A 16563-nucleotide genomic window follows, 5' to 3' on the forward strand; every position below is an offset into this window, starting at 1 on the left:
TTCTTTCTTTCTTTCTTTCTTTCTTTCTTTCTTTCTTTCTTTCTTTCCTTCTTTCTCTTTCCTTCTTTTTCTTTCTTTCTCTCTTTCTTCCTTTGTTTTTATTTTTAAGTGCTTTTCCAATATAGTAAATTTATGTGTATGCACACACACATATACAGAGATAGAAAGAGACAGAGAGACAGAGAATATATTTATTAAATATTTACTATGTACCAGTCATTGTGCTAAGTCCTTGGGATACAAACACAAACAAGATAGTTCTGTCCTCAATATGCTTAACTTCTAACAGAAGAAAACACAGAAAGGAGAACTGGAAAGAGAAGGTAGAAAAGTTTGGAAATGGTATTTGAGAAGTGAAGAGAGAGCCTACTTCGGGACAAGATAAGATTCACCTATCAGAACCTTAGGTTTCAAAGGCAGAAGCCAAGGTTCCAATGGGGAGAGAAGAGCTGAGGATAAAGCTATAGCAGGCACTTAATGGGTTTTGATTTTTTTTGGATTGAAGTGAAGTAGATGCTGAAAAGTGATGACATCAAGTACTTTCTAGCTCCAAAATATGATTTTTTTTAAAAGTAGCATTATTGATTATTGGAGATTTCAGAAAAAGAAAAAGGGGAAGAAGAAATTTCAAGGGAGGAAAGAATTTATGGCCTTTGAGAAGAACATGAGAATGGACAGTTTGGGGAATTCATTTATTTATTACTCTCTGATGTCATTTGCTTAAAATTATAAAGGGGATAATCAGAGATAAATAATACAGAAATAGGCTTTTTATAAAAGGACAAACACTATAAACTTTATTAATATAGTTGTCAATTTGTATCATTAAAATAGATTAATCAGCAGAAATCTATTATATGAAGAAATGTATTACTTTACCTGAACAGATCTATACATGTGAATTTTTGCATAGATTTTTCTAAAGACTGATAAACTAACCTATCCAGCCAGCTATCACTCAGGAAAGATCCATTAAGCTCTTAGTATTATTAACAGAACTGCCCTAAGAACAACAAAAATAATAAATGAGCCTGCATAATCAGAGTAGGGTAGGTTTTTTTCCTGAGAAACATTTACTTAATGTTCTTTCTTAGTGCATCATGAAATCTGATAAAACAAAAATACTAATAAACAATGGGAATTTAATGTTTTACCCTTTACTTTTGCCTTCAGTATGATAAGAATAATCTTCAGAACCTATGAATATGGCATGATGATCACATCCTAAAGTCTTCTGCTGCCTCCTATGCCATTATTTACAAATTCAGGAAGAAAAATTCTGAAAGATGTCAGCTCCCTCCAGCCAGTTTTGGAAGCAGGAGAGTCCTTGTTCTCTAATTTGTTTCCGTCCTTTGTTGGTGATGACCTCTCCAGTTTGTTTCACCACCACCAGCTTAGGTATGGCTGTGATATTATACTTCTTCTTCAAATCACTGAGAATGACAGAAAAATACAGGAAAAGGGTTACATTTCAAACTAAAGAATTAACCATTACAATGACTATATTTACTTCAATGTTTTAAGGATGCTTGTTCCCTCTCTCAAAGCAGATCACTACTGAAGTACCATATCAATCATACTACCAAGGGTACATTTTACAGAGCTATGCAGAGTAATAACAAAATTCATTCAAAGGAATAAAAGGTTTAGAATCTCGAGAGCAATAATGGGGAAAAGTAGGGATGAAGAGGGAATAGCACTTCCAGAACTCATTATATGATAAAACAATAATTACTAAAATTTTGGGTACTGTTTAAAATAGAAAAACAGGGGAGGCTAGGTGGTGCAGTGAATAGAGCACCAGCCCTGGAATCAGGAGGACCTGAGTTTGGATCCAGCCTCAGACTCTTAACACTTACTAGCTGTGTGACCTTGGGCAAGTCACTTAACTCCAAAATGCCCTGCCCTCCCCACTCCAAAAAAAAAAAGTAAAAATAGAAAAACAGATCTGTGAAACAGAATGAATAAGGAAAACTTAAATCAAATTTTATTCAATAATCTAATGTTCAAAAACCTAAGTGTAAATGGATTGGGAAAGAATTCTCTATTTGACCAGAACTGCTGATAAAACTGTAAAGCAGTTTGGCATATTCATAGGATCACAGATCTAGAGTTGGAAGGGTCCTCAGAGACCATGCAGTCTAATCCCCTTATTTCCTTAGATAAGGAAGGTTACACAGTTTGCCTAAGATCATGCAGTTAAGGAAGCCTTGGAAACAAAACTTTTGTAACAAACATGCAGTCAAGCAAAATAAGTTCTCTTGTTGACTGTATCCAAAAATGTACTTCTCATTCTGTGTCTAGAGTCTATCACCTCCCTGTCCAGAAAAAGGTAGCATTCCTCATCATTGATCCTCTGGCATTCTGGTTGGTCACTGTACTGATTAGAGCTCTTAAATCTTTCAAAGTGTTTGTCCTTACAGTGCTGTTATCCTTTGGGAGTTTATCTTAACATAGAGAATAAATTGTTGGTCTAAACCTAATTTCTGCCAGACTGCTTTTCAGTTTTCTTGGAAGTGTTTGTCATAAACATAGTACTTACCCCGGTTACCAGGAGCCTTTAGGATTAGAGGACATAAGCTACAGTATTCATTTGGTTTCATTTGCCGGGTATCTAATCCATTCTACTGTTTTTTTTCTACTGATATAAAAACATTTTGTGCATTATTACTTTGTTATATAGTTTAAAATTTGATACTGGTAGCCCCCCTCCTTTCCACTTGTGAAATTATTTCCCTTGAGTGTCTTGACCATACTTGCCCTGTATTTCTAATAGGTCTAGGTTATGAAAACCTTCACTGAAGATTTTCCAAAATATGTTATCTGGGCAATTTTACTGGTCATGGCTTTCAGATAATCCAGATTTTTTTGTCTCCTTGATCTGCTTTCCAGATCAGTTGTATGAAGTACTTTGTATTTTCTTCTATTGTTTTTAGTATTTTGACCTTATTTTATTATTTCTTCTTGATTTATGTTTAGTTCATGCTCATTTTTAGGGAGTATGCTTATTGGGCAAAATTTTATCTCTATTGCAGTAAGCTGTTAATTCTCCTAAGTTTTCTACTCAAACATTCTCATTTCTTTTATAATTCTTTCCTCAAAAGATTTCACTTTATGGCCAAGATGGCAGAATAAAAGCAGGGATCCTCAGCTCTCCCAAATTCCCTTCCAAACAACTTTAAAATTATGCCTCAAAACGAATTCTACAATGGTAAAACCAACAAAAAGACATGGTGAACAATTTTCCAGCTGACAACAACTTAGAAGGTAGGAAGGAAAGTTCTGTGTCACTGGGGTGATGGTGGAATGCAATCCAGCACAGGCTGTACCTCAGTAATCCAGCAGAAGACTCTGGAGGTGACTGAATCAGCATTGGTAGCCTCTCTACCCAGCAATGGCAAGGGCGGGTCTGACAACTGGTCAGAAGGAGATTAGTGGGGATCCTTTGTGGCACTGGGTGTAGGACTCTGCTGCATGGCCCATTCAGTTCAAGGTCACAGTCTCAGGGCAAGGAGGAGTAGTACCACATGAGAGGCTGCCACAGGGGAGTGGAAATTGCAGTCACAGTTCAAGGGTAGGAGAGGATGCTTGGAGTCACTCAGAAAGAAGAGTGAGTGACCACACACTTCTCCTTACATAATACCACCTTGGAACAAATGAAAACTTATAGGTACACAGAATTAGCCCTAAAAAAAGCCCCAGTAATTAAAAACCTAAAGCTTGGGAGAGTACAAACTCTACCTTTGGAACAGAGTTCAACTTTAACATAAAGTTAAAAATCAAGAAGTAAGTTGGGGAAATGAGCAAACAACAAAAAAAGAACCTGACCATTAAAAGTTACTATATTGACAGAGAAAATGAAAAAACAAATTCAAGAGGCAGCTAGGTGATACAGAAGATAGAGCACTAACCCTGGAGTCAGGAGGACCTGAGTTCAAATCTGATCTCAGATACTTACTAGCTGTGTGACCTTAGGCAAGTCACTTAACCCCAACTGCCTCCAAAAAACAAAAACAAAACCTCAGATGAAGAAAACAAAACCAAAAGAGTTATATTCAAAGAAAAATGTGAATTGGTTTCAGGCCCAAGAAGAATTCCTGAAACAGCTGAAAAAGGCTTTTTAAAATCAAATAAGAGAAGTAGAAGAAAAAATGGGGGAAAATGAGAGTGATGAAAGAAAATAATGTGAAAAAAAGATTCAAGAGCTTGGTAAAAGAGACACAAAAAATTGAAGAAAATAAAACCTTTAAAAGACAGAACATAACAAATGGTAAAAGAGGCACAAAAATTCCCTGAAGAGAACTACTTTAAAACTACTTTAGAACCAGCCAAATGTAAAAAAAATATATAAAAATTTACTGAAAAAAAAGAACTCCTTAAAAAGTATAATTGACCAAATGGGGAAAGAGTTACAAAAGCTCACTGAAGAAAATAATTCTTTAAAAATTAGAATTGGGCAAGTGGGAGCTAATGGCTTCATAAGACATCAAGAAACAATAAAAACAAAATAAAAGCTAGGAAAATATGTGAAGTATCTCATTGGAAAAACAACTGACCTGGAAAATAAATTCAGGTGAGATAATATAAGAATTATTGGACTACCTGAAAGACATGATTAAAAAAAAGAACTTACATATTGTATTTCAAGAAATTGTCCAAAAAATCCCTGCCCTGATATGCTAGAACCAGAAGGTAAAATAGAAATTGAAAGAATCCACTGATCACCTCCTCATCCCAAATGAAAATTCCCAGAAATATGATAGCCAAATTCCAGTGCTCACAGGTCAAAGAGAGTACTTCAAGCAGAGAAAGAAATATTTCAAATATTGAGCTACCACAGTAAGAATTATACAAGATGTAGTGGCTTCCACATTAAAGGATCAGAGGGCTTGGAACGTGATATTCTGGAAGGTCAAGGAGCTAGAATTACAAACAAGAATCACCTACCCAGCCAAACTGATTATAATCCTTTATATAGGATATTATTTTTCCCTTTATGGGGGGAAAAATAGATGTTTAATGAAATAGAAAACTTTCAAGCATTCTTGATGAAAGACCAGAGCTGAATAAAAAAAACTTGACATTCAAACAGAAGACTCAAGAAAAACATAAAAAAGTAAACATGAAAGAGTAATCATAAGGGTTTCGAAAAAGTTAAAATGTTTACATTCATAAATGGGAAGTTGATACATGTAACCCCTAAGAACTTTATATTTAATAGGACAGTTTAAAGGAGTTTACATAGACAGAGGGCATGGATATGAGTTAATTATGTTGGAATGGTCTCCAAAATAAAAGAAGAGATGAGAAAAAGGGGGAGGGAGAGGAAGAATGGGAAAAGTTTCTCACATAAAGGAAATTTGCCAGGAAGAGTTTTTACAGTGAAAAGGAAAAGGGTTAGTAGCACCAGAGAATGTTTCAACCTTACTTTCATTGAAATTGTCTCAAAAAGGGAATGACATATATATTCAATTGAGTAAAGAAATCTATCTTACCCTACAGGTAAAGAGAAGGGGAAGGGGATAAAAGAAGGGGGTGCTGATAGAAAGGGAGGGAAGATTGGCAACAGATGATGGTCAGAAGCAAAACACTTTTTTTAAAGCAATTGGGGTTAAGTAACTTGCTCAAGGTTACACAGCCAGGTGTTTCTGGGTGGGTGCTAAGTATCTGAGCCCAGATTTGATCCCCAGGTCATCCTGACACTGGAGCCGGTGTTCTTACTCGCTGTGCTACCTGGTCGCCCCAGCAAAACACTTTTGAGGAGGGATAAGGTGAAAGGAGAGAGAGAGAGAGAGAGAGAGAGAGAGAGAGAGAGAGAGAGAGAGAGAGAGAGAGAGAGAGAGAAAGAGAGAGAGAGTGAGAGAGAGAGAGAGGAAACAGGACTGAGGGAAAATACATAGTAAGAACTGTGAAAAAAATCTACAGCAAGTTTCTCTGATAAAGGCCTTATTCCTCAAATATATAGAGAAATGATTCAAATTTATAAGAATCTGAGTCATTCCCCAATTGATAAATGGTCAAAGGATATGAATAGGCAGACAATTTTCAGAAGAAATCAAACCTGTCTGTAGTCACAAAAAAATGCTCTAAATCACTTAATGCCTATCATATGAAAGAAAAAGAAAATAACAAATGTTGGAGGGGATGTGGGAAATTGGGACACTAAAGCTTTGTTGGTGGAGTTGGATCTGATCCAACTATCCTGGAGAGCAATTTCCAACTATGTTCAAAGTGCTATAAAATTGTGCATAACCTTTGACCCAACAAGACCACTACTGGTTCTATATCCCAAAGAGATCCAAAAAAAAAAAAGGAAAAGAAAAAGATATTAGTACTATATATACTAAAAAGATATTAGTACTATATGTACATTTTTTGTGGTGGCCAAGAATTGGCTAGCGAGGGGATTCCCATCAATTGGGGAATGACCGAATTTATGGAACATGAATTTGATGGAATTCATTATTGTTTAGTTGTTTTTCAGTCATGTGCAACTCTTTTTGATCCAATTTGGGGCTTTCTTGGCAAAGATACTCGAGTTGTTTGCCACTGCCTTCTCTGGCTCATTTTATAGATGAAGAAAGCCAGAGTCACACAGCTAGTAAGTGTCCGAGGCTGGATTTGTACTGATGAAGATGAATCTTCTGACTCTAGGCCGAGCACTCTATCCACTGTGCCACCTAACTGCCTCTGAGATGGAAAACTATTATGATTTAAGAAATGATTAGCATGATGCTTTCAGAAAAACCTGGACTTACACGAATTGGTGGAAAATGAGCAGAACCAGAACACTGTACACAGTAGTAACAACAATATTACACAATGATCAGCCATGAATGACTTAGCTATTCTCAGCAATACAATTATTCCAGACAATTCCAAAGGACTTATGAAGAAAAATACTATACCTCCAGAGAAAGAACTGATGGAGTCTGAATGCAGATCGAAGCATATTTATTTTACTTTATTTTCCTCAGATTTGAGTTTTTTTGTTTTATTTGCTTTCACTACATGACTAATATGGAAATATTTTTTGCATGACTGAACATGTATAATCTATATCAAGGTGCTTCCCTTCTGTAATGGGAATTTGAAGATCTTCCCTACCCCTTAATAAGCCTAAGTAAATTTGAGGACCTTTCCTTATTTGAAAATACCCTTTGCCTCCTAATAGATTGAATGTAATCACATGGAGCCTGTGCTAGGAGGAGTTTGCTGAAGGGTGGAGCAGAGGCCAACAGGAGAAGCTTGCTTAGGGGAGGCTTGTTTTTCAGGAAGGCACACACCTTGTTGCTTTGTAATTAGGTGGTGGGTCACAAGGATTATGATGTTCTCTGACCCTAGAGAAGGCTATATATACTCTGAAGTGAGGTTTTGCTTTGGGGCTCACTTTGGGAAGAGTTGTGTGATTTGGCCAGATGAGACTCTGGGCAGCCATTGAGCCCCCAGGGTTTGAAAACCCAGATGTTGGTGCTTCTCTCTCTGGTAACTAACTGTATGTATGTGGTGGTCAGAAAGGTAGAAGCCCTGTCTGTTGAATTGTGTTATTTTCTGTCCGTATTTTTTGTCTGCTTGTAACTTCTGTTTGTATTTTCTCTGAATTTCCGGGTGCTGACATTTCCCCCTAAACTAGGTAAATGCTGTATATTTGTTTGAGTAAAGTAAGATTGTTAACCCATTTTGAGTTGCTTTCCTTTAGAAAAGCAGATACAAGAACCTGTGCTAGCAGCCGCCCTGGGTATGCAGGGGTGCTTGCTGCTACACCTTCTCAATAAGGGGACGGATGAGGAGAGAGAATCTAGATCTCAAAACTGGAAAAAAAAAACACCCCAGAATGTTAAAAATTGTTTTTATGTGTAATTTGAAAAAATATTTTAAAAGAATTCATTTTATTTATAATGTGATCTTTTTTAAAGCTCTTTCTTCATTTTTTCTAGTTCTATATGAACTTGTAACCAAGCATATTTTTGTTTAAAGTTTTGCTTATAAACTTATTCTCTTCTGGATTTGTGTGTCGGTTGTCCCTGGGTCCCTACATCAAAAGTAAATCTTTATCATAGATTTTTTTTATTTACTTATTCTTCTAGCCTTACTTTCTGAATTAGGACTTCATAGTTGAGCAGGATCTGTGTACTTCTAGAGGAATTTGGAAGCTTTATGCAGTTTTGATCTGTATCATTGGAGGTCTTGCTGTTGCTTTCCTCCGATCTTACACGTAAGGATCTGTAAGGATCACAGGGGCAGCTGAAGTTGAGTACCTGAAAACTTTCATTGGGCTGGGAGCAATTTGGTCTACTGTTAAGCTTGATCACCACCTTCCTAACTAGCTTTGCAAGCTCCCAAATTAGGTTTGGGTCTGGGTGACACAAATGTAGATTTGCCCCTGATTCAGGTTCCAGAAAACTGCTGCTGGTCCCAGTCCCTGACAGCTAGCTGGAAGCCTCTAGGTACAGAGTGACTTTAGCTCCCTGCCCTGGGAGGCCCCATTCTGGAAAAAATCTGCAAATCTTGCTCTGACATTAAAATTATAGAGCTGTAGCTGACTTCTTTTCTTATTCCTAGTCTAATACATAGCCTTAAGCCCTGAGTAGAATTGAGATCTCTCCTTGTCTTGGTATAGAACTTCAGGACCTTAAGAGATTCGGTTTCAGGGTCTCAGTGACATATTTGCTAGGCACCCTTACTCACATTCCCCATTTTTTCAAACTTATAGATATTAGTCAAGTCCCAACCCTGTCCCCTTGATGGAAGTCTTTGTGCATACCTTCTTTGTTGGACCCCACTCCCCAGTGCCCTCTGGCCTCTGGCTCTCTCTCTCTGAGGGCTGAACAGGGAGGAGTAATACTGTACATAAGGCAAGTCAGATCTTCTTGGAGCAAGCTTTGTGGAGGCAGAAGCTGCTGCCACCAGGGAGGCTGAAGAGGAAAGTACCCCAAGGCTGGAGAGAATGATTTTGATTTAGGGAACCTGGGTGAAGTGATTTTGATTCTGGGAACCAGCTGAAATTTCTGATGAGTGCAAGGGCCAACCAGAGCTGCTGAGGATTTCTGAGAGCCAGTCAGAGCTGCCAAAGGCCAGGAAGGATGACTGTGATGCTGGTACTTTGTATGAACCTGTTTGTGGCTTTGTTAAGCCCTGACTTCCCAGGAACAGAGACTGTGAAGAATTTAAGGTGGACTGGATGCTGTGAGCTTCAGCATGAAACAGGAAGTGCTCAGAGAGCTGGACAAGGACCTGGGAGCTGTCTGCCTTTGGACCCAGGTGACAATTTGGTAAATCCAGGTAGGATATGGGACCATGGAAGGGGATCCAGGGAATCTGAGAGACTACCCCAAGTCAAGCTGAAAGAAAACTTTACTTGGATAATGTGTACTGACTGAAAAATTGTAATTTACTAGTGACCTAGGGGTGGAGGGCTTGTGTATTTTCTGATGATTGAATAGTGAATGATGAAGGATGATTGAATGGTTGAATGACTGATTGACTAAATAATTGTACTTAGTGATTGATGACTGAATAAGTGACTGATTGAGTTAACTTAGTGTGCCCCATGAGTGGAGAACTTTGACTATTTTACTTTGTGTTCCTTGAGGAGGCAAACCTCCTTAAGGATGACTGAATGATTGAGATGATTGAATGCTTGGGTTACTACATTATTGTTCTTTGTTGAAAACTTTGTGACCACTATGGTGAAAACTATGTGACCATGTTAGTGTTCAGTTGTTTGAATGCTGAATTTTGATTTTCTGTGATAAGCTGTAACATTGTGAATGTTGTACCTTGATTTACTGTGAATGTTTTGCTCTGATTTGTTATTGAATAAATAGAGAGTTCACTATACTGTGTAATCAGAATCTTAAAAGCTGTACACAGCAGCAGTCCTCTGGAAAGCTGCTCCTGCTTGGCTTTACACATAGGCACACACTTATACATATATTTGTGTGTATATGTATGCATGTAGTATATGCATTGTGTTTACACATTTCTAAACATATATAATCAATCCTCAACATTCACATGTTTAACTTCAATAACTTCAAGTATTCTTGTGATTTTAGCAGTAACCTCATTTTCAATTTCATATTGGCAACCCCACACATTCAGATATGTGCAGTATAATAAAAATAATAAGAAGTACCATGCATTCAAGTTTGTGCAGCAGCTGGTATCCCACTAGGCATTTCATTGATCTTATTCAAAAGATCTCCCCATGCATTTGTTGCATATTTTCATTGTTTGCCCTTAAAACTTAAGTTTTGTGTTGAATTATGCCCCCCAAAGCATAGTGCAAGTCTTTTGGATTCTAAGCCTAAGTATGCAAAGTCAGTGATGCTGCTTAGTGAGAAAAGAGTTTTTAGATAAACAGTGTCAGAATGTCTGCGGCTGCTGTAGGCCTAATTGACCAGCTGGCAAGAGACATCACGGCTGCCAATCCCATGATCTATTGTAGCCTCAAGGTTAAACATCAAGTTGCCTTTGCTATACTCCTATACCATGAGACCCTTAAGGATCTCAAATAGTGCATAAAGCAGACACAGCTGAATGTTATTTCAAGCTACTGCATCCTTCAGAATCTGCAATGCTATTCACCAGCAGTGAAGGATAGTGTTGGAGGGGATAATGAGACTGGTCTGTTTCTTTCAACAACAGTGACTAAAGTCCCAGCACATTCTTTGGTTTTCACAAGGCAGCCAAGGTAGATAGCTTTATAGCAGTATAGTATACAGTACAATGACCTCACACTGCCATCTGACACAGGGGAAGGTAAGATTCAGGTCAAAAGAAGTTTTAGTTTTAAGAATTTAATTGTTGTTCAGTATTTATGTGTAATGGGAATGTAAATTTAAAGATCTTCCCTGCCCCTAGGCTAAAGTGCACCTGGAGCCTGGGGTGGGAGGCTTGTTTTTCAGTAGATACTTCTTGATTGGCCAGTGAGTCAATAGGGATGTTACATTCTCTGAGCCAGGAGAAGGCTATATAATATAAGCCCTGATGTGTAGCTTTGTTTTGGGGCTCACTTTGAGAAGTGTTCTGTGATTTGATCTGGATTCTGGGAAGCCATTGTCCAGAGCCTCCCAGCTTTGAAAAAACCCAGATGTTGAAACTCAGATGTTGATTTGGTATGGATGTAATGGTTGGACAGTTTGGAAAGCTGTCTACTTGATCTGTTTCTGTCTTGATAATTCTGCCTGTATACTTTGAAGTTCAGGGTGCTGACCTTTTTCCCCTGAACGAGGTAAACAATATATGTTTGACTGATTAAAGTAAGCTTGTTAACCCATTTTGAGTTGCTTTCCTTTAACAAAGCAGATCTAAGAACCTGTGTTGGCAGACACCCTGGGGACGCTGGGGTGCTTGCTGCCACATTATGGTATAGGAAAAGTGAATACTGTCTGAAATCAATGTTTTTGTTTTGTTTTATTTGAGTTGAGATGTTGGCACAAAAGGTCACATAATTCTAGGGAATTACCAGTGAGAAACAATGTTTTGCATGTTGCCAATTTTATTTTGTGTACTGCATTATGGGTTATTTAACAATTACTATATTAGGAAAAATGCATATTATCAGAATTAATGTTTTGCTATAAAGAATTGCATGCAAAAAAAATATTTTCAGCTACCCTATAGTGAAAGATAAGCTTTTGGTGGTTGCAGCAACCTAATCCTCAGTTTCCCATAGGTTCAATGTATCAGCATTCATGTTTTTTTTTTTTTTACTTTCACACCATCTTCTAGGAATATTATCCCTAAAGTAGTTGAGGATTGGGGTTGCCTATACATGTATAGACATATCCATAACAGAATGGCACTTGGTCTTATATACTGGTATTAGTTCCCTCTATATCTTGATTAGTCCTTTATCAGAAATATCTGAAGAAGATTGTTTTCCCAAATGACAGTTACCCTCTATATCTTAATTATTCATTATGTTTTATTATGAGCTCTATCTTTTATAATTTCTTCTATCCCTTGTTGAATGAATAATTCTCCTCTATGATGTAGGTTTGAGAGGCACTGATTTGGTTCTCTAATTCTTTATGGTACAGCATTTAGCTTGCATATTCATTTTGAGCTTATTGTTATATGTGATGTAAGACATTTGTTTAATTTTAAATTTAAAATTGAAGTGCCCACCAGAAATTATACACCAAAGCCCCCTCCCAGTTGCAACCTGCTAGAAGGGGACCCCTACCAGGGTCCCTGGAAACCACCTAATAGGCCATAATAGTGAGGGAATGTTTCACCTGTATTGCTAGAAACATGCCCCAGATTCAGGTCTGTTTGTATCCAGGGCTTTGCTAGGTAATCAAGGCTTCACTAGAAATGGCATTAATGGGAACAGGATTACACCCCCTTGGAACCACATTTTGTTAATTAGCAACACCGAACTCTATAGAAATGCATCTTACAGAAGACTCAATGCTGTCTTTCCCTCTGAGAGGCAGTCACTGGCTGGTTAATAAACACTTCTATCAAATTATAATTGGTTTCAATGTCCTGTTATTTCTGGGATGTCCATTACATTTACATCCGAGACTGCCTTTGGCCTTGTATTGACAGCTGGACCAGGCTCCCTGGAGGGCAGGGAAGGCAATTTGCCCCAGGGGTGTGTGGCCACCTAGATGATTTTCCTAGGCCCCAGGCTCGCATTGCTTCCCTGAGCGGACCTAAAACCTGAGTCCTATCCAAATTCTTTCAATTCAATCCAAGAGTGTTCTTTTAGGTGAGTACTCATGAAGTGTAAAAGTACCTAGGGGGTGATCACCGAGATGATGTTCCTGGGCCCCAGGTGGAGTAGGAGGCTAAGCTGGAAGTGGTGTTACAGCCCCTACTGGCCTCCAAGGTCAGGAAGCTGACGGAGTGCCGTTTTTTCTCTCTCTTCTGAATTTTGTGTTTGTTACTAGATGTTGCTGTAACCTTAACTTTTGTCTTTACCTGCTTTTGTGTGTGTGTTGTGTTGTTTTGTGTATATCCTGTGTCTGGGATACCGGCAGGTAGAAAAGAGGAAATCTTCTTCCTTTTGCCCTGCTGTGTTTTTTTGTATATTCTGTCTGTATGTGTAAAGAAATTTTTAAATCTACCATCCTGTAAGATTCAAGAAGGCAGCCAGATTCACCCAAGCGGTAAGAAATGCTGTACCTGCACTAGAAAGATTAATAATCTCTTACGGAATGGCTGTTGGCAGAAAACCATTTCTCCTTCTACTCCTTGAACTCCAGCCAAAGTTCTTGAAGTAGAAAGACAAATGGACAAAGAGAGAGAAAGGGAAATTTCTCCCCTAAAATCTATCTAAGGGAAAAGGGGTCACTTCAATGATCAAAGGTTTCAAGCTGCGCTTTGAAATAGGACTAACACTTAACCCTTTCCTGGGTCACAGAAAGAGAACCGTGCAACATCATTGGGAATTAGATCCAGGTAATTGAATTCATTCTGGTTACTATTTGGCACTACAAAAACTGAAGTTTAAGGTCACCAGCTTGGTTATACAGTTGTTTTTATTTCAAAGTTCAAAATTAAGACCATGATTGTTACTGGTAAACAGTTGTATTATCTGTGTTTATGAGAAGCAGTTTCTCTTAAAGTCTTGGAGTAGATCTGAAACTTTAAAGGAATGAACACCTGAGAAAAGTTTATTTGAGCAAAAGGTCAAAAAGAAAATTCCACTAAGATTCTCTTCCCTGTGCTCCCAGTTCTTCTTAGCTAGGGCTGCAGAGCCCTCCCCTGTCATCCAGCTCTGACAGAGCTGAGGAGACAGTAAGAGGTTTGAAGCATTAAGATTTTTTTCTCCCTGTTGTCCTGGCTATAACTGAGCTAGGGCTGCAGTGAAGTTAATTTGAGTAAACTTCCTCCAAAAAGAAAAAGGGGGGAAGGTACAGTAGCTACATCAGAGCTACATGGGCTTGTCATCTGCCTACCTGAAAGATTATATCCCTGGAATAGAACATTTTTCTGAATGACATGGGAACAGTTAGACAAGGGAAAAGAAGCTTGTGAAACAAAGGTATAAACACAAGTTAATTATTATCCCATATACTAAGCCTGGGATACATCTGAGCTACTAAAGTGTGTGTTAGATCTGAGCTATTCAGCCTAAAATGATATTCTTTCCACAGCCTAAATAGTTTAGTAAAAGGGTACTTGATCTAGCTCCCATCAGCAAGTTTTAGATCCCCAGGTACCCTGAAGTCCACCCCTTTAAGTAAGCAGAGCCTGAAGTTTCTACTTCAAGTTCCCCAAACCCTCTCCTCAATGCTCCAGGCAAATCGACCATCCCATAACCAGGGTTTGCTACTAGGAAGCATTTATAGAGGTTTATTTGGTAGAACATAGACTGATAATGTGCTTTGAGTGTGATGAACTTGGAAAAATGTGGAGTTTCCCCCTGAAATATAGAGTTCACTCTGTACCATGAAGCCCCAACTTCAGTACCATCTAAAAGATCTCTCCCTTGCTGCAAATAATCACTTTGCTTGTTCCAGTGCCAAGGAATTAAAGAAGGTTGCTAAGGACTCCTGGAAAACAATGGAGAAGGGAGAAAACACCCCAGAATAGAGAGCAAAAAGAAAAAAAAACCCAGAGAGGTACAGCTAAGAGAAAGATGAAAGAGAGAAAATTAAAAAAATGAGAAAAAGCTTGTCAGTGAGAAGCAGTGTGTTTGGAACTCTGCACTGACTGGTTGTGTGACCTAGAATAAGTCATTTAACTCTGAGTTTCAATTCATCTGTAAAGTGGGGAGATGAGAAAAAGAGAGGAGAAAATGAGGTTAGAAGTCAAGTAGCCTCTTCACTTGGTAAGATGAATCATTCTTATATGTAATTTGGAAATGCAATTAATGTCATCTTCTATGTAATTTGAAAAGGCAATTAATGTAATGTCATCTTGCAGTTTATATTATTGTTGTATTTCTACACTGTATATTGTAAAACCTGAGTGAGGAGAAAATTGTGTAAGATTAGTAATGTTACTTTAAATATGTATATCGGCTATTTAGAAAAACTTGTAAAACTGTTAACTAAGCTATTTTGGGCTAATGTTTTAATGTTAAAATCTAAAATTGTTTATTGATTACTATATGAAAATTTGTTGGACTAGTTCTGCCCATTCAGAGCAGTCTGTCCTGCTTACAATTTATATAAATTTTCCTTATGTTGTAAAACTGTTAAATCCTCTAGAAACTATTTCCAGGCAAGGTCATTCAGCCTGAGAAAGGAAGTTTTAAATGAACCTAACTTGCTAAGAAGTTGCAAAGATCAAAAAGGATTTTTATAAATTGGCTTTTATATTTTAGAAGGATGGTAAAAGGAATTCCTTACATTATAAGATCTGATACATTTTTATTGCTTATTGCAGCACCATTAGAATAGAAGTAATTATAACTGGCTCTAAGCTGTTATTGGTGAGGCTTGTTGTTTAAGGTAAAAAGCACTTGGGACCATAACTAAATTTTATTTTGAATCTGAATTTGGGTATAGTTGTCTGCCTTCAATCAGTGTCCGAGAGAAAATGCCACTAGCTACTCAGAGGAATGTGATCCTGTGCTGTCAACAGGTGGAAGTCTACATTTGGTAATTGCCGAAGGGACAATCTTAGCCTCTGTCTGGGATGAGATCCCTCCTGGCTCAGTTTACCCATGAGGTTCCTTTGAAAAAGAATGTTTCCCACCTAATTCCTGAGTCTGGCTATGAGATGGAACAAATGCTGCATGAGATGGACTATCTGTAACTGTACCTGAATTTACACAGAGCCAAGGATGTTTTCTCCTGGAATATGTGGAATGTCACATGTCCCTGCCTTTTTCCTTCTATAACAGATTTCTATGCTCAGAGCAAGTAATCAATAAAAGATGTGAGCTTTTTTATGTTAGTTTATTGGAAAATCTAATATTATTTTTCATCTAGAATTAAAATATGTACAGAAAGCTTATGCAAATTGCTTAAGATCATTTAAAAGTTTTCAATTAACTTCCTTCACAAAGGTTTAGTGATCATTGAAACTGTTTTGAAGAAGGAAAATACCTTTAGAAGAAATTTTTAAAATCTCTAGTGTGATTCTAAGAGACCCATTAAAACCTCCACTTGCAAAATTGATGCAACAAGTTGTAAAACAGAAAAGAACTTGCTGTTTTAATCTGAATTTGTAGTTATTCCATCATTTAAGCAAGTATATTTGTAACTCGATGCATATGTGTAAAATTAATTCCCCTTTTTGAAATTCTGTTCAGCACCCCACCTTCTATTGCATTTTGGGTGACGAATGCTGTTATGTAGGACTGTTAATGATTTACTTCTCAAGTCCCTCCAAGCTCTCCAAGACATCCAGGACACAGTTCGAGCAGTGTACTAGACCACTCTGCTGTTAAGGTGGCTGGAATAAAAGCCTGGATCCACCCCTCACACATCAAGGTGACGGCTCCTCCTGACTCACCAGCCGGTGATTTACAACTGAAGATTAAGAGACTGTCCTGACGCTCCTGTTCCTGGCATTCCTGCCTTTGGCTGGTTCCAACTCCTATGCTCCCACCTTGTACTCTTGGACTCTTACCAAGACAATTGATGGGACTCT

General features: G+C 37.9%; 1 protein-coding gene across 1 annotated transcript in view; it reads right to left on the bottom strand.

Moving 5' to 3' along the window:
* Positions 1-678: 678 nt before the first annotated feature.
* The window catches only part of NXNL2 (nucleoredoxin like 2), a 27730-nt gene continuing 11845 nt past the window's right edge, over positions 679-16563 (bottom strand). The window contains exon 2 of the mRNA XM_069087812.1: positions 679-1433. Coding sequence (XP_068943913.1) covers positions 1265-1433 — 169 coding nt within the window. The 3' untranslated portion in view covers positions 679-1264. The remainder of the gene's footprint in view (positions 1434-16563) is intronic.

This window comes from Petaurus breviceps, unplaced genomic scaffold, assembly GCF_028583685.1.
Source record: "Petaurus breviceps papuanus isolate PSGF00001 unplaced genomic scaffold, PetGlider_PUasm1.0 183, whole genome shotgun sequence".
Taxonomy (NCBI): domain Eukaryota; kingdom Metazoa; phylum Chordata; class Mammalia; order Diprotodontia; family Petauridae; genus Petaurus; species Petaurus breviceps.